This window comes from Anticarsia gemmatalis, chromosome 9, assembly GCF_050436995.1.
Source record: "Anticarsia gemmatalis isolate Benzon Research Colony breed Stoneville strain chromosome 9, ilAntGemm2 primary, whole genome shotgun sequence".
In the NCBI taxonomy this organism is placed as follows: domain Eukaryota; kingdom Metazoa; phylum Arthropoda; class Insecta; order Lepidoptera; family Erebidae; genus Anticarsia; species Anticarsia gemmatalis.
Window position 1 is genome coordinate 110,035 of NC_134753.1, and position 19,704 is coordinate 129,738.

Consider the following 19,704-nt stretch of genomic DNA (forward strand, 5'->3'; position numbering starts at 1 on the left):
CACGAGCGTATAATGGCGGCAAGTATTTATAACACCGTGTTGTAAATGATCAATATTCTAATGAAGTACATTAATTACTCGTGAACTTGTGTGTCACCTCATATATTAGCTATTATCTATTACAAGAATCATGTCACCTGTATTTACATACATGTGTGTATACATACGTGATGGTACGTAGATATTCTTACACTTGTTGTACGGACTCATTTAAATATTTAGCACATCATTTCATCTACATAATATACGATAAATTATAGCAAAAAGTAAAATAATTCTAATCAAAATTAAAATTTGACGTATAATATGGAATATTACCGTGCGTAATTAATTCTGAAATAATCCTAAACTGTTTTTGTTTGAGGTAGTATGTTCTGCGGTCACCTCTGCATCATAGTCTTAACATTTACAGAACGATAGCCAATTTCAAAACCTTAAAATACCATTCAAATATAATGTAGCCTAAGTTTTTGCTCATATTAAAAACTTTAATCAGTTATTGGCTCAATTATTATCAGAAGAGCACATCAATGACTCTAAAGACATCCCACGAGTGATGAGAGACACGTCTTGTTAATACTAAGTACATAAACCAGTAGCACATAAGTACATAATGTGGTGATGTGGTGATGTGGTGGTACAGGCTCAGTATAATGCGGCATTAGCGATGCGCCGCGGGTAGTGTCCGTCCATTGAGCAGGTTCGCTTCCTGCGCCGGCCAGACGCGCGCCAATGCGACCAGCTCGCACTTATACATAACATACACCATAGAATTTATACATGAGCTAATAAAATATTACTACCTACGAACGATTCATAAGTATTATGATATCCTCTCTAGCTCGAAGTATAGTCATAACATGTGATGCTAAAAAAAATGATAAGACAGTTTAGAAAACTCATAGCTTACTTTTTTTTGTCAAAAACATGAACTGAAAACTTTAAGGTTTTTCCGTTTATTTGGTAAACTCCACGTACCTTTTTCAAAGTTAGTTTTAAGAGAATCTTCAATTTGCTGTTGGTGAAGTAACATTAAAGAGCAATGTAGTAATCTACGAAATAATTAGCTACGGGAAACTAAGTATTAGGTAATTAACAAGATTTTTAAACAGGAGTTTCGTGGTAGTTAAGAAACGATAATGTGTTTCACATCATTGTAGCAATCTACGTCCACCCCTGGATCCTGAGCACTGATAACAGAGACCCTCTTTACATCTCATCTTATTACTAGCCCCGTGCCACTCTACTTATCTGTTATCACATCATTCTCCATCCCTTATCTACTGCACTTTGAAAAGCTGTAACTGAAAACTAAAACAGCATCAATTTCTTAACGTCTTCTGTTCAATCCCTTAATAGCATTATTATGTAAAGTTAAATAAGTGTGAAAGCGTCATTATTTCAAAAAAGAAAATAGACGCGTCATCCCGGATATTACAGTCATGTTTTCCGAATATTGATTAATGTATGCTCATTATTGAAATAAACGATGTTGGTTGATGATATTCACAATACGTCCATGTAATTAATGAAGTAATTGAATAACTACATTAACAGTTGACACAGCTAATCGTCGCCACATAGGCTTGTAATTTATAACCGCACGGGGGGTTCACCTTGATTACCATGGCCGATACATTGATACATACATAGCGCGATGACAGGTATTCTAAGCTATAGTAATACTGGTTGATAGTAATATATCTATTTATCTAAAGAAGCTGGTGGACGTTCATAGTAAAGTGATGTTTACACTTGAGAAGGTCCAATCCCCTAATTTTATGGGCGACATGTTGGGGTAATGAGATCAATTGTGCGCCCCTCCGCCCGAATATTTGTTCAATTACGTCACCGACAGGTACCGCACGCACACACACACACACACACACACACACACACACTCGCCATAAGATATTGTACAATAAGATTACGTGGCAGATAGTCAAAAGTTTTGTGCTAATAATACAGCATTCCCTCGCGAGTACTTCAAGTTAATAGACAAATAGTTTCGCTTAATCGTTTGTTATTTAATCAGTTTAGCTGTTCGTTGCATATCAAATTATCAAAACATTGATACTATGAGTAAACCCACTAGACTTTATATCAGCCTGAATGACGTTCCGGTAAAGTCATTGCAATTTGAAATACCAATCAAACCAATCTAAATACTCATAATCGTGTTAGCTTATTATATCACATCCTATTTTTATTAAAAATGATTCGGAAAATTAAAATCCTATTACGAGAAAGCTTGTTCTATTAAATATCTATGCTCAAATCACCAAGTCGCTACTTCGGGGAAGAAAGGGCGTAAAAGCCAAAATAGCAACTTTACAGGGGAGCGAAAAAACGATTTTTTTTTTTAATTTTGGAAAATAACTTTTTTTCCAATAGAGTTAAATTCGAATAAATTGGTGATATTTACTTGCATTTAAGTGCTCTTTAATATCAAGAAGCTTAATTTTAAGTAGACCTTATGGTTTAGAAGATAGGATGGATTTACGACCCAAAATTTTAATAAAAATGGCTTTTACACCGTCTATAAATACGTACTATAGGACGTAAATCCACAAATATCTATAATGCTAACATACATCGTGTCGTATAAACCATCTTTAGACAGTGAAAAGGTCGTAATGACTGCAACACTTATAACAATTATCGTGAGTAAACCTACAATTATTATAATTTTGTAAGATTTAATGTGGTAAATATTGAAATTAAGGTGCATAGAAGCTCAAAATAATAGCATAATAATTATTATTATCTGATTTATCATAGTTCTATATTACAAAATTTATTATAACGAATTAGGTTACCTACCTGTTAAGTTAAATGCATACGATTCATGAATAGTGAAACAAAAGAAAAGATTTAATTGAATTGAACTTTGATTATTTTCATTAATTTAAATTTTAAGTTAACTGTGATAAATAATTACTATCATCTAATAAAAAGTAAGAAAACGAAACAAAAAACAGAAAAGGAAATAGAAAAAAAAGAAGATTACTAATTATTGTCAATTTGATTTGATTTATGAATGAATAAAACTGATTTGCATCTTAACTAAATTTATTTATTTAATACACCAATACCTACCTAGTAGAATAAATTACAAACATACCATTATTTTATACTATTTTATCAATTTTAGTTAATTTATACGTAATAAATATTGTATTTACGACCAAATATTCATTCATACTATGGTGATACGCCTTTATTAATTTGAAATAATTAAATAATGTCATATACGTCAATTTTTTTTAATAAAAATGGTTTTGGTGAGAAAAAAATCATGGGAATATTGAAATTTTAAATATACAGATCGATAGAGCGTCGAAAACTAAACAAAGTTGCATTATTAACTCATTTTGGCCAAAAGTGGCTTTTACGCCCTTTCTTCCCCGAAGTAGCGAAGTGTTGATGAAGATAAGAATATGACCCCCTATTTAACCTTACTAGGTGATACCTCAGATTTTATATATTTATTTAGAACCCACTTGGACTGATCACCTCAACCATGTGTGACTAGTGGTTGAACGTTTGAACGTAGAGGCTGAGCTGAAGCGGGCTTTATCTATGAAATATAAAACATGTAGCTGCTGGCGCGTCTCCAACGACCCACTGCGCTGAACACTGTCCACAGGAACATTGTACACACGGCTAACTGCTCGCCACTGAGTAGGCACTACTCTGACAAACTGTCACCTATGTGACTATGTATATAGATAGCTTAATATTTTATTCGCGATTGTATCTTTCAATCATAAAAAATATGACGATAATAAAAATTGATGTACCTCTAGACTATTAAAAGAACAATTCTCAAGTCTTCCTGTTACTGAATGGAAGTGATATTTAGAAATAACAACAGTTTTTAATGATCCTAAGTCCTGATTCACCAAATAATTAGGCGACCTTTCAGTCACCGCATAATTCAAGTTAAAGTCACTAGAAGCAGATGAATATACGTCAATGATGATGACAATATATCAACTAAGTAAAGTTACAAAAACTTGTCATTGGTCTTTATGATGTAAAAAATATATGAATAAATGCGGAATTGATCTTGTGATCTAGAGATCTTTTGTAATTACAATAAGTAAGTAAAGTTAACGATGTTTTCATTGTTTACTTCTATGTATCTTGAAACACGCTTATGATAACTGCGAGTGTTGCGTATGTCGCATACGTCGTGTACGTCTGTGGGTACATTTCGACAGAGCGTCATATTTGCGCGCCGATGAATTATTAATGCGCACACAACTGGTTGCGCCGGACGTTCATATTTTACTAACTGTATTACATCTACTTAAAATATACAACTTGCCTTGTATTAATCTATAGATTTAATTAAACAATAATTATAATAAATCTACGGATTAGCAGTAGGTCGGACAGTGCCATTTAGTTTTCTAATTCTTAAACAGCATCTAAACAGTTTGTCGGAGTTCTGTAATGGGTCCCGTACATGACAATAGGCTCGCTCCTAATTACATAGGAATCTTAATATTAGTAAATAGAAAAATGCTTTGATTTTATCTCTAGTGTGACCATGAGCCAGTGACCAATCAAACGTAAACGTGAACCAATAAGTTTCTCGAGAGTATGAATGTGAATGATAGTACAATCCTATCTGTCAAGTAAATTTATACCTATTAGACACCTATTTATAAGACACGAAACCAACTTTTTGTTGTGCTGTAATCCTTCAGTTGTATGGAGATGAGAGACACGTGTATATTTCAGTATTCACTGCACCTACACTGTAGTGTGGAGTGTAGTGTAAGTAAACAGTACAAAGTGCGTGTTTGTCATAATTGCACAGATTGCACTCATTTACCTACAATTAGAGTTTTTCAGTAACAATCATATTATCGTCAGTTCACGTGAATATAATTACCTCGTGTTTTCACTGACGTCCTCACATCTCGTGGACAATAACAAACACAACAGTAGATACTTAACGTACACTTGCTAGAATTGGACTCGGTATTCGAATTAATTTATCTTAAGATATTGTTATTTGGGCACAGAACTACTGAAAATTACCATTTGCCAAACGTTTTTTTTATATTTTAAGATGAATATTAGTGAAAAAAAAGACTAGGATTTCGAATATTCAATACAGTACCAAGTTCATATAGATTTTTTTACGATTTCATACGTGAGAACCTTTTTTAAAATAATAGTTAGTGTCTCAAAACAATTCTTTATAATAATACAATAATGGACGATAGTCACGTTGATGGTAGTTCATGAACGTAAACTTGCACCTTTTAGATGGAACTCATTATTGCACCGAATTAAAAAAGAAATTGCATTTTATAGTTAGCTACACATATTTATGGTAAATAATAAATAATATAATGTGTTTTTGTGCAGATGTATCTAGTTGTGTCGTGAGCCCCATAAAGAAAGTATAATGAGTAAAATGACTAAAAGTTAATGTTAAAGAGAGTCAAATGTCACACGTACATTAAACGTGTCATTTACACGCGATTGTAAAATGACCTCGTAACTAGTTGTCTTCGCTCTTTTTAATAATGAATTTATAATTTAGTACTTTAGTAAAACATATAACACGGATGATAGACTAATAGTTACAGTTCAGGGACACTTTTCATTTAAACTGTTGGTCGTCCATCCTTTTAAGTGTACCTTTCTTTATCTTTCGTCTGCTCTGGCTGATAGCTGTTTTTTATTGCAAGTGAAGGTTCTAAGAGCCGTGTTATTCTTTGTTAAACATATCGTATGTTGTTTAATAATGCCGATGCCAACAAGTCTAAGGTTCGCCTTCGGCAATAGTTCAGTATGTTGTCTCTCTCCGATCTCAATTATGTTTCACATGTGACGAGTTAATGCGAATTGATAGTTGTTTAAATGTGACCATTCCTCATTGACATAAGTTAACATACACTCGTAAGTGAGTGTCAGTAGATAGCATGTCTGTGTCTGACACCTGACACTCGACACTGGACACTCGGCGTGTCCCAGTGTCGGATACTAGACCACACCTCGCATTAGTATGTTAAATTGCTTCATAAATATGTTATGTTATAGAGCCGACATTATTTATGTGAGTTGTCGTTGCTCTATCATGATACTGTGTATCGTTATAAAGCGTGTGTTTCGCCATGTCTGCTTAATGCTGCAGTTTCTGTGAATATGCCGTATCGGACGTGTTATATGTTTATTTTAATCGATACATTAACGTTTATTGTGTGTTACGCGCTCGTTGCTCGGCTCCGCTCACGGCTCCGCTCACGGCTCCGCTCACGGCTCCGCTCACGGCTCCGCTCACGGCTGGTACTCGCTCAAGTGCGAGTGAATGCACGAACGTTCACAAATGATCCCTATTATTGCAGCAATTGAATATAATTAGTTATCTATGTTTATTGTATGCAACGAGGACTTATCTAAATAAATTAATGAATTAATTACAATAAAATGATAATTATCTATAGATGATGAAATTAAGTGTATAACTTCATTGGTATAATTTTCAAATGAACGTGTTTTCATAATTTAAACAGCAGCTAATACATACTTCTATTAGATTTTTTACACAATTTCTACATTATGTAGATGGCTTCATAAGACATGCTTTAATCAAGATCTACAAACTTATTATTTCAGTTTATAAAAGTAATGACGCTCATTATAATTTTAGTTAGCATTTCTTAGAAAAAACTAGAAATAATAACAAAACGTAATGTAGTAGAAAGTAGTGTATAAAATATTTCTCAAGTTATTTTCTACGCAAGTAGGTAGGTACATGAAATTTATTTATCTGAGTATTTCGTTGATGCGGCGTTGGATCCTTGGTTGTATGTCATTAGGAAGGCGTGTTATTACGTGAAGCTGTGGTGTGGTACTCACGCGTGATGACGGAGGGTCTGTGGTGGCGGTGGTGGCGCTGGTGGTGGTGGTGGTGCGGCGGTGGACACGCCGACTGCAGCAGGCGCTGCAGCCGCGACGCCGGGTACACCAGCCACGACGTCGGCTCGCGCCGCCTCTGTGCGCAACACACATCACTCTTAACAAACAAACAACATGACATACAATAATGATCTAACAATCTTACATGATCTTACACACTAATCCTTTGTGACGACGACGCGAGGGGTGTCTAACAAAGTGTTTATTGTGATCTCATAAATCAAGTGGCTCCGTGTCGGCATGTGTAGTGTCACGTGTGAGGTGCGCGCGCGCAACCCTTCCGCGCAGGTGCCAGGCGTTAGAAGCGAAGCAAAAACACGCACAAAAAGCCCCGGCGGCGCGTGCCGACACAAAAAACGTCTCAACCCTTTGTCGCCGCGCTTCTATTGCGCGTTTTTTACCGCGCGCCAATTACCTCCGCTATCTAACGCCGACCCTTCTGCCCGAACTAATTAGCTGTTAGATTCCCACGCTCCTCCGGCGTGTCCCGGCCGAGCCCCGCGCCCGCTCCCGCACTACGCTTTATAACTATCCGTCGAGAATAACCCTTTTCGACTTAAAGAGGATTTATAGAGGAACGCTAGCGCGGGCGCGCGGGGAGGGGGCGGCCCCGGCCTCACCTAGATACATAATTTAACAGCTTAAAGCGCACCGTACATAACGCGAGCCTCCGTCCCTTTTTCAGACGGAATCAAAATATAAAGCGGTGTAAAATACATAGTGGAGGAGGCGGCGGAGCGGGGGCGGCGCGGGGCGGCGGGGGCGGGCCGGCCCGACCTCCGTCTCGCTCACTAATGTATTCACGTTTCCCGAGCCGCTCATTTTTTATCGCAGTCGCGCGGCGCATTAGAATTTCCAGGCGAGAAAATCTCACGCACACCGCGAGCTCGCCTCCACGCACCCGACTCTCAACCCTGCGCCACGTGGCACAGAGTGTGGAGTGGCTCGCAGCAACGCGCGTGTGTGCGGGGGGAGGCGGGCGCCGCGCGGGGTGGGGGAGGAGGACTCGCTACATTGTAAATTCGCGCGGGGAAATGCCGGCGGGAGGCAGCGCGGGCGGGGGAGTGCGCCGCGGAGAGGGCTGCGGGGAGGGCGCGTGTGCGGCTCGATAAGGCGCTCCTCCGAGTCTTCCGCGCCACCGCACCACCACCACGCCAACACAAGCCACCACGAGCCACCATCGACGACGACAATGCGACATCACATCGCCCTCGAAAAGGTAACCCTACTTTGCATAACTGTGATCTTTCTAGTCAAGCCCTCCATGCTACACATCAGTCTTATTTTTGGTCAATCACGTGTTCCAGAGGCACACAGTAATATCTACTACAAATACAGTGAGTACAGTCAGCACCACAAGTTGTAGAACGTATTGAAATATTCAAAGCTCTACATCGTAGCACACGAGCACACGTAATTTGACCTTTTACGATGCTCATTCAATTCTCGCGCTGAACTACCCACTTATTTGATACTTCAGAGTAAAAGGGCTTTAGAAAATCTAAATACGTGTTTTATAAAAGTTAGTTCCTCTATAATGAAAGGATTATTATGATGTTGTGCATTGTGTGTCGGAGCGTGTGTGTGGCGCGCGGCTGTGACGCTACGATACGCAATCAGCGCCCACCACTCGCGTCCTCACACTCGAGCGAGCCTGGCCCACTGCCCACTGCCCACTGCCCACTGCCCACTGTTGCCCACTGTTGCCCAACGTCCGTGCATCTCGTTTGTAAGCTCCGTGTCTCTTATCTAAATACACAACACGCCTAACTTCCACAATATTGCACTATTGAAATATGGGATCAGAAAATCTTATACAAAATTGACTTCGTTACGAAAAGAGCGTTCTGTTGTAAAGTAGACTAGAGCCCGAAGGAATTATTGTGCTAACTTAAAACATAATCGTGACCGTCGATTTACCGAGTCTCTAGTTAATTTTAACTCTGAATGAGATGGAATTAACATATAAGTATAAGGAAAACGGAATCCTTTTCGTTTACGACTAATTACAATATGAGAAACAAGGAATTAACGTAGAGCCTCGTATTGAAGCAGCTGTATTTTATATCTGAAATCATGATCCTTCAAATGAATATAACAAAAAGTATTAATCAAGTAAGACTGAAGATTTTTCTTTCAAAACTGTTACTAATAAAGTTATTTAATACTCATTAGTAGAGGAGACATGTTTGTATTTTATAAAAGTTGATGGTGAAAGCAAATATTGTCAGAGAGGACCCCACCCACATCATGCAGGTAATTAAGTACTCTACTATAAGGACTTCACCGCTTTAGTAAACAACAACTTACTGCAAAACATCCCTTTATTTACTTATTGTGAAAACTTAAACTAAATCCAAAGTAAGAGATATGTACTTACAATAAATACGCAAAGATTAATCTCATAAAACGTAAGCATATACGTGCATAATTTTACACCTGTTATACCAAAAGATGTATGAAATAGCCTACGTTTCGCTATTTACAACGCAAGTCCCATGTAATAGGGGGTAAATATAAGTATCATTTTAATTTATAATCATCACAAACTCATCCTCTTCTCTAAGTTCTCCGTACCCCTAACATTATGCCATGATTATATTAATCAGGACTGATTCCAACTCTATCCTATCAATCACTCGCCTGAAAAAATATTGTTAAATAACCACAAACTTTACGATCAAGTCTTAAGGAGCTCTGATACAGATTAAGAGATATCTCCATTCACTCGACAGACCTCTTCACCTGCCTACTCCTAAATATCCTCTCAGCAATCATTCATACAGAGACATTCACTGGTACTCTTTGAAAACACATTAAACGTTGTCGTAGGCACGAAGCCTCTCGGAATACTAAACGAAGTCTCTCAAACATACTGTAATGTGTGGCCCTGGTTAAGGATAATTGGCCGTTTCTTTAACTATTGGTTTAGAATAGCAGTAGATGGTCGCCTTTGTGTACAGGTGCTCGAAATCTGTACAGAAAAAACCTTGTATATTGACAGATATAATTATAACAAACAGTAGACTATTCTCGATTAAAGTTTACTCATGAAAATAAGACACGAAGCTAATTCATACTTCAAGCCAGTATCAGAATTTTAAAATCTTATGGCAGTTACTTGAAATCCTAATCAAGAATAGGTATGTACATATTGGACGAACTACAAGCATATTAGAATACATAATTTATTTGGAAGATTAAGGAAACCCTGGAGTCGTACATTACCCTGACTGAACCATGTCAATATCGAGTAACAATGATAAAATGCTTCCATAAAATAAGTTGACAATATCAGCAATCGGCTCATCGCATTTAAAATGTCAACACTGACCAAATAACTGAACATTTCAGTGAAAACAATAAAAGCAACAATAATGCAGGCAAACTATACAACCGTCGGCATTACTTGCTATGATATTAAACAAAGACCAGCGGCGAAGCAACTTGAAGTATTCGCCCCCCTCCTCCCCAGCGCCCCCCACGCGAGGAGCCGCGGGAGGCAACCCCCCCTATGTTTTGAGATGTTATTTAACAGGACATTTTGTTTGTCGCGCTGTGCTACTATGATTTAGATAGTTTTGATACATGTATGTTTAACTGCCATTGTTTACCTCCACATAACACATACAGTCCCATAATATTTTACAAAAATACATAAAACAGACTCGAAGTGCGAACTGTGCAGTGCACAGACATTTTTGAGAGACTCTAGTATAAGAAACTTAATCATTGCTCGACACGCGATAGCAATAGGAATAAATTATCTTATGACCGTGTTGTCTATGTTTAAAATATTTTCTGCTGTATTAAACTACAACAAATTTAATTTTCATCTTTTATTAAATTTAGGCAGGCATTGGTTTTCAGTTCGGATGCGAATGAATTGCTAATTATACCACTACGCTCACGTCATATATCAATAGGAGTCCGGAGTATGTATTTTAAACCCCCGACGCAAAAAGAGTTGAGGAAGAGGGGTGTTATGATACCTTGATTTGCCTGACTCTTCATCACAGGAAACCTGGCAGTAGTTACAAACTGCCCCATAGATTTTGTCGTAACCTGTTTTACCTCATTAGGACTATTTGAAGAGCCAATAAGATGCCATGAACCTTTAAGAATATTATATTTATAACTAATATTATAATCGGTCATTGAATTGCCGCTTTAAATCAATATCATAGAGTTTTATAAATATCAATCTACAGATAAACACGAGTGAATAATGTAAGTTTATTAGAAAAACACACGTAACACATATATTTACGTGTTATCGTTCAGTGAAACAGGTCGTACAAGCGACGCTAAGTGATTTAAATAGCACTGATAACTGATAACAAGCGTGTTCGCTTATCACGAGCTGTTTCAAACTGTTTACCTCGTTTATAAACTGATTTATCGATGTTAAAAGGTTAAGATTTTAAATGTAGATTAACATACGTTATCACATGTGTTTTATTTTGTTAAAAAACTGGCCAAAAGGCACGTTTTCTTCCCAGATTTTTTCCTTAAATCTGATGTGGGTATCTCACAAAACGACCAAAAAGCTTCCAATTACTAGATTTTCAGTGACGTCTAAAAATACCTTTACAAATTGTACTATTTGTTAAGGCGACCGGGACTAATATAGCATTTTCTATTAGATAAAAATAAAAATAAATAAACTTAACCCATTAATGCCCCACTGCTGGAAAAACTACCTCCCTCATTACGGGAGGTACTTTTTCTAAATCAAATGGCGTTTCAATCTTCAAGTTTCACAAAGTGACAACTATGTAGGAAAGATGATATCTTCAGTACTAGTTATGTTTATTCAACAGTGTACAGTGTACAGTGTAGTGTGTGTGTAGAGGTGTAGAGGCGAGTGTATCAGCTCGATAGTGTAAAGTATGACGGAGGTAATCGCGTGTGTAACTCGCTGTTCATGCTTCACGACCACTACCCGCAGTAGTCCGCAGTACCCGCCACCATCGTCCTCGTCGCACAACACACCACCGTACCGTACTGGATACTCCCTTCAAGCTTATAACTAGATCTAACACGTTATGTGCATCTTTCAGTACTAAACCTTACAATATCACATTTTGCATGCTACGAGGATCGGATGTTTGTTACTCAATCTCGGAACGCTTCACTGACAATTCATAACCCACTAAGAAACTAGTTTATGTACATAAATTTCGCAGGCACTGAATAGAATAGAGTGTTTGTGCACTGTAGTCAAATGTAGCAGTTGGACAGAAGTCGGAATTAATGATGATCAAAATGTACCATGGTATGGATACTAGCATAATTTCTTTATTGAGATGCTAGTTGAAGTAGATTTTAATAGATTCCGAGGTAAATGGTTATGTTAAACGACAGCGGTCCCGTGTGACAAGATATGGATGTGAATAAAGCAAACGAAGTTTTTGGGGAACGTAGCAAGTGGCGTTATCTGGTCTATGCCTACTTCTATGGGAAAATGTATTGATTTTCTTTATGGATATGGAAAAAACGATCGAATTGCTAAAACGTAAATAAAAGATCTCGTTAGTACTGGATGTTAAGTACTTGAGTATTAATACGTACAGAACTGAATTATATGAAAGGGAATATCCCTTTACTAATTATTGTAATTTTATTTTATCGTTTGACACCATTTCTGTTAATTAATGTAAAATATAAGAAGTGTTTACTTAATTATTTTTTATAATAATATCGTTCTATAATTAATATTAAGAATAAGATATAAATTATTAGTCAACGACATTTCTATTGAATTCAGTTCCATAAATTTCTTGGTAAGGTATAAGGTATAAGGTTTTTGCATATTTCTTGGTAAAGTAAGCAAATGAACCCACGTATATTTTTATGTGAATTATAATTAATTAGAAGAGTCACTCGCAGATCCAATCGCGTTTAATTAGGATAAAACATAAAGAAGAATATCAAAGCTTTAGAAGCAACGCGTAACAGATAGTTGACATTATAGAAAACCCCAGTTCTTTACTTCCAGTTGTTTTTTTATCAATAAATAGTAATTTAATAGGTAAGGAAAACCAAAAGTCTTCGGACTTCACAATAAGTGATTTTATGCAAGAAGAAAAACACATCAATAAATCGTTGGACAATGTAAAGTTAACAGCTACTAAATAATATATTATTATATCAAATCATATTTCTCATATAAACAGTAGATTATGATAAGTTAGTGTGAAGTATTAATTCAGACGGAAGTCGTAGAGCATTGTTATGTGTGTCGGTGCGCGGGGTGCAGGTGTGATCTATTACACACACATAATAAGTGAGCACATTAGAACAGACTGACAAACACAGTGCTATTTGTGCAGCTGATATTTGATAGATGAGCAGAGATCAATTAAAGTTTACTATAAGATTGGAGTTTTGTAAGTTACACAAAGCGTTTGAAAGGTCTTAGAGATAATTTTGTAATTATTATGTCCCTTTTGACAATCATTCTGTAATTTTCTAGAGAGAAGTTTTAAGGAATGAATATAATATTTTATAGAAAAACAAAATCCAACAACAGCCAGGCTGTAAAGGGGTGTTTTCGTAAGCGTGAGTCAGGTGCGTGATGTGAGTCACAAAATTCAGTTTATTAAAAAAAACTGGCATATAGGTGGGTACTTCAGGTTTTTACTCTTATATGTAAATGTATAGAGGAGTGTATTTATTACAATCATTCATTATTTGTAGGTAACCTTCGATTATGGAAGTTGTAGAAAATAATTTTACTGCTTCTCCTTATCAGTTAACGAAGCACACTTGTTTGATCTTAAGCACGTAATAATAACTACCGCTTCTTTCTCTGAAAGAGCAATACAATTGTACAATGTACACCCCTGTACTTAAAACTAGTACATTAACAAAAAAGCTCATAACAATAGCGTAGAGGAGAGCTCTCGGTATAGATATCATTTGAAGTGGTCCGTTTAAGGAGCGGCTAATGTGTGCAATTGTGTGCAATTGTGTGTAAGGTGCAGGAGGTGCCGGCGGGGTCAAGGGCAGCGGCGCGGGCGCAGGCGGCGCGCAAAGGTCACGCGACGTAACGGGACATGCCTCGCCCCCCGCACCCCTCGCCCTCCACACCCCGCGCCCTCCACACCCCGCGCCATTCACACGCCACGCTTAGCGACAGTTATGTGGAGCAAGTGGACACACCTGACTCTTGTATTCGTGTAAAATATTACAAGCGGCTCATTTCTTACTGCAATATATGATAATATTCGACTTGTGCTCTCTGTCTGAATGGTAATGCGAACATAACTCGAGGATAAAACGCTCCTAGATATAGATACAGCGTCGTTACAGACACGAACGTGAAATGCTATTAAATGCAATTTATAATGTCTCACAAGAAAGAGGTTAAGAATGGCCAATGACTATGCAATAAGTCTGCAGGAACACATGTTCATTTGTTAATTTAACAAGTAGCGTGTGTGACCAGTTCGGTTCTGCTCAAACTAACCAAACAATCTAGTCTTCTATCTTAATATAACTTAAAATTGACAATTTATTCATCGCATCCAGCAAAGACATTATTTTAAACGTAATTACAAAGCCTTCCAACATTAGTCCATAATGGTTGTGATCGTAAAGCAAGCTCGAGAGGTGTCAGTTTCTTTGCATCAGAAACAAGTTTGAGGAGGCAATTAAAATGCAGACGCAAATCACAACAATACGATCCCCGAATATTTGCGTCCGGCGTGCGTCCGTACAAGGACCGGCCCGGCCCGACCGGCGAGTGGCCGGCTTTTTGTCGAGCGGGAACATCGCCGTGGGAACACACGCCTTCTTCAATGCAATGCAAAATCAATGAGCACAGTTGTGGAGGCACAGCGGCTCAAGTTATCGCATCGTCCCACTAATGCCTTCAATGTTGCTCGCTCGTTTCCAAAAAACTTGATGTATGAGCGTTAAATGAAAGTGCCTTTAAGGATTTGTTGCAGCCGTTTACGTTTTATGTCTTATTGACCAAAAAATAAAGCGATGTATATTATTTGATGACTAAATATTGTTTTAAAATTATCTTCAAATTACGTTTCAGCCGCGTTAAGTTCTTCCCGAGCGTTATCTCATTATGCTTTAGCAGTTATCATCTAAAATAATATTTCTAGTATGCTACAACCCACTATTTAATTTTGAAAAGTATTTATTGCTCAAGTAATGACGAAACGTGACCGTAATGAAATTGTTTTGATGTTAACGTTTAATTACTCTGTAACGTAGTGAAATGATTCATTTTATCGCCGACTGTCTGCACGGTCATCAACGGCTCCCTTTCGGTACGGCACAGTGCGGCTCGGCGCGACGCGGCGCGGTACGGTGCGGCACGGCACGGTGCGGTGCTAATCGTGTTTAATTGCGCACGTCCCGGGCGCGACGGAGCCGAGGTGCGCAAGCGCAACCGCGCGCCGTCGTAAACCGCGCTCGTTAACCGCACCAGCCAAATAACCGCAACCTGTTCAAGGTTTTAAATAATAAATCTTTTTACTACACTAAATGTGCATTACTCCTTGAAATACAACATAAACTCTACATTTCTTTGACGAATTAAGAGGAAGTTTGAATTTTATCCTTTAATGAACAGCAAATCTTTTTGAAGCAATGCTCTTTAGGAATGCTAAGAAGAGATGTATTCGTTCTGAACTTCACTTTCGTTAACTAGTGTCTCCAGGAAACCCGCAACTTAGACAATAACTTAAGTTTATTGACTGTCCCAGCTGATGCACATGCAGCCGGTGATTTTATTGCATTCGTCAGTAGCACACCCAAACAGGAAATATACCGACCACAACGAATGTCAATGAATGAGAACGAGCAGCAGACGACACTGGACGGCGGTGAACAGAAACACCTGTAGTATCCGTGTTTAATTCATTAGCGCGATGGTATCGGCCGGCTCCCACACTAAACAGTGCCGTTTGACACATACTAATGTCATTGTTGTCACTTTCCTTGCAGCCAGGGATTATCGGTCATATCGGAACATCGGCTCGTCAATGATCGGTGTGATAACCAGCGATTGGGTGGTCAGATCTTATACCAAACGGACAGATGGGGCTTGGATTAGACCTCGCAATTCGAATACTATATTGAAAATTTCAGTTATGTGTTGAATTAAAACAGCAGCTGACTAACTACATATGTAACAGATCTCTAGTAAAGTAAAACTTTGTCACAATCAAACGAAAGTAAATTCCACTAATACAGTAACATTCAAATTCGTTTTTTTTATAAAACATACTTCTCAAATTCAAGCCAAGCTCGGTGGTATATGAAAAAATTACTATTTCCTCTGTGCACGGCTTGGCGCGACGGGCGCAGTGCACCGGTCAGTGTGCGGGCGTCTGGCAGGGAGGCAGCGATAGGTGCGCGATAGGGCGCATTTAGCGGCGATAGCATCGCTGCGTGCGCCCGCGCCGCGCACACACACTGCACACACACTGCACACACTGCACACACTGCACACACACTGCACACACAGGATGCGCGCACTCACCGCTGTTTACTTTGACTCGCATTATCGCTGATTTTTGTAATAAGCTGTTCTACTTGACGGTTGGCAAAAGTTGCAAAATTGTACTACCTACATATATAGGAATTTTAATTGATGAGGGTTGCTGGAGCCAAGCTGATGCAATGATATGAGATTAATATAGTGATGAATGTAAACTCTCCAGTGTAGTAACGCATTGATAAAAGAAGCCAAGTTCACAAGCTTCAGTGAAGCATTTGAAGCCAATTTTTCTCTCCGCTTCAGTCTTCCTCACGCTATGAGTTATGAAGGCAGCCGTCATCCTCAGTTCTGTGAGCACTAAAATGCCCAACCTGAAGACAGCTTGCCATATTCTGGTAGTAACGAGGAAGATTCAGCTGTTGAAAGCCTTCCATTAGAACGTCTATGGTAGTAATTTATCTATCAAGGTGTCGCTCAGTATGTGTGTCGCGTGTGTTGATTACAATGGAGGCGTCGCGGCCGGGCTGCTTCGGGGAAGGAAGCGTCTCTCGGAACTGGCGGCCACCTGCGCGCTCCTCGCTGACGCACCACCACTGTACGCTGTACACAGCACGCGCGTTACGCATGCGCTACAAACAATACATCAACACTTGCCTAGAGTGTAGCATGTATCATGAGGATGCTTTAGAACAAGGCTACTGGAAGCCGGTACAACAGAAGATCAGGGATGCAATGGGACGTTATAAAAAAGGATCTGCAGGCTTATCACGTATCTCAGTTGACAGCTAGTATACGTCAAATCTATGGTCACTATTCAGTACATTGCTGCTTTGACTTAACGTATTAATCACTATCATCTAAGGAAAAAAACAATGGACAGCACAGTGGCTTTCAAATGGTTGTCATCTGAGATACGTGATAGCCCCCCTGGTAGGCTCATGGCCGTTTAAACCTTTACAAAAAGAGGTAGGAGTGTAAGCTTTATTTGGTCTAACTGGAAAGATAGTGTTACTGGATCTCACGGCCGGTCGTGACTCTAGGATTAGAATAATTTAGTGGAAGCTATTATATATGACTGCTACAGCATTGGCTACGTGACACGATACAGTACTTAGTGCGTACATCACGCACAATTCGTTGTACGATGCTAATCGCTTCACATACATATATTTTCTAATAACTATTAATGATTATTTAACGCACGTCGCCATCTTTCTGGACATTAACGGCGGACGTGCTTGACCGACAGAATATTAAGTCACATCTGCTTATAAACAATATCATTACATAATGGACGGCCAGTTCCCATAATCTAATTATTATGAATGATACAATGTCATACTCATTGTTCCTATTATTGTAAAAAAGTTATTGCTTCTTTACGTCAAATCAAGTCAACCACGGTGATGACTTTTAATGAAAACAGTGACGAGAGGTGCTTTTAATTCAAGGCTCATTTTTTTTGCGTAAGCTGAGAAATCAGTTCTTTAAATAATGCTCAAGTCCTCATCACCAAGCTCCCTTGGCTGATACAGCGGATTCAAGATCTAACTTTCCCCCTTTTCGAGACTGGTGACCAAGAGTAGGAGAGTTAGGAAAGCAATTGACTCATTTGTCATACAGTTACAGATATAGCACTAATTTGAGATGATGGTCAACACAGACGTCAGCAATCCAAGTGGAGATAATTTCATAACTTAGACATCTTTCAGAATAAATGGCCAAAACTCTGCGCTTATACTTGCACACAGTTTTAAACCTTAGTGTACACATGCACGGGACACAGGTATACTGCGAATCACACTGTCACGTGACTAGTTACATATATTTACATAATGTATGCACAATGTGTTGTATTCTAAGAGCATCGCAGGCACTAAGGCAGTACAGGACGTCGGTATTGTGTGCGCGCGGATTGGCTGCCACCTGCAATTACCCGCGTTAGAATAATGGCGAGCTGTGCCGGGCTCGGTGTACTGCGGTGATTGGTGTCAGCACTCACGGAGCCTCACTTAGCATGTGAATACTAATGAGCTCTTAGACACATATACCCCAGAGCAGTATAGTGTTTACTAAACATGATTTTCCTACAGTGGTCTTTTTGTAATACACAGCTTTCCATACGAAATTTGTCTGGGAAAGGAGGCTTTGAAATTTTTTGGCAGATTATTTGCCAATGATGGTTATAATTAGGAGCTTAACCAAAAACTTGTAAAGGTCCTGGGACCCTAAAATTCAAATATTCTAAGGTTTTAATAGCTGTATCATGTCACTTTTTTCACCAACTATAAGTGATTTACTACCCTCACCGATTCTACAGAACACACCATTATTATATTATACCAAACTGTCACTTCAAAATTATACTGCACAAGCAATATAAGTATAACCTTTGCTCAAAGAATAATACAATGATTATGGTGTACCGCATTCTAAGTAAGTACAAGTGCCTCCATATAAGGAACAACCTTGAGACAATGTCATCAATAAAAGCTCATCACAAAGTAGGTACATCGTATGAAGTGCTATGAACGGAAACATTACAACTAATGTGACTTACAATACGACAGGAACATACGACTACTTGCATCTTAAATACTGGATAACTATAGTACAGTCAGCAACAAACATTGCTGAGAAAACTTAAATATTTGAAGAATATGGTACACTAAAACACACGTTTTTTATGTATCGTGAATTTTATATTAACTTGGCTACTATGTATATGAGCGTTACGATAAACTACATGACTATTGCCCGGTTTCTGAGTGTATCTAGCGCTAAGTGTACCTCAGAAACCGGGAGTATGTGCAGTGACTTTTATTGTTGACTGTACATATTGATATTAATTAGAAGAGCTTATCGTAACGGAGGTAATAAAGAGTTTGGTCCACTTCCTGACGGATCATCGTTTATCATAACAGGCATATTAATGTCGATGTGTTTAGATCGCTCAGTGAATCAGTGGCGAGGAGGGGGGTAGGCGGGGGGGGGGGGGGTCGGTGCGCATGCGCATCACGAGCCGCGCACCTGTGCCGCGCGCGCCCTGCATACACAACACTCAACATACACGTGCACTATACACATGACACAGACGAAAATCAACCTTATTTTAAAAGCTATAGAGGTGTATAAATCTGTAATTAAATGTTGTGTTGTCTGGTTTTCATATTGATTATGTCGATCAGTAAGTTTACATAAAAGTGTCGTACGCTCGGTATGGTCACTATGGTCACTATGGTCAGTATGGGCAGTATGGTCAGGTGTCGTCCGCGATCGACGCAGGCGCAGAT

At 38.6% G+C, this 19,704-nt stretch overlaps 2 protein-coding genes across 6 annotated transcripts in view; one reads left to right on the forward strand and one right to left on the reverse strand.

Moving 5' to 3' along the window:
• The window catches only part of LOC142975305 (protein nubbin-like), a 171,995-nt gene that overhangs the window by 63,779 nt on the left and 88,512 nt on the right, over window positions 1-19,704 (reverse strand). For 3 of the 4 annotated variants that reach the window (XM_076118071.1, XM_076118072.1, XM_076118070.1), the window contains exon 2: window positions 6,886-7,021. In XM_076118071.1, coding sequence (XP_075974186.1) covers window positions 6,886-7,021 — 136 coding nt within the window. Of the gene's footprint in view, window positions 1-6,885; window positions 7,022-7,100; window positions 7,465-19,704 lie in introns of those variants that run through there. The other variant, XM_076118075.1, reaches the window with a different exon arrangement.
• The window catches only part of LOC142975306 (uncharacterized), a 71,534-nt gene continuing 59,384 nt past the window's right edge, over window positions 7,555-19,704 (forward strand). The window contains exon 1 of one of the 2 annotated variants that reach the window (XM_076118078.1): window positions 7,555-8,164. Coding sequence is in view for 1 of the 2 variants with exons in the window: in XM_076118079.1 (XP_075974194.1) it covers window positions 8,138-8,164 (27 nt within the window). In the remaining variant the exon portion in view is untranslated. The remainder of the gene's footprint in view (window positions 8,165-19,704) is intronic. The other variant, XM_076118079.1, reaches the window with a different exon arrangement.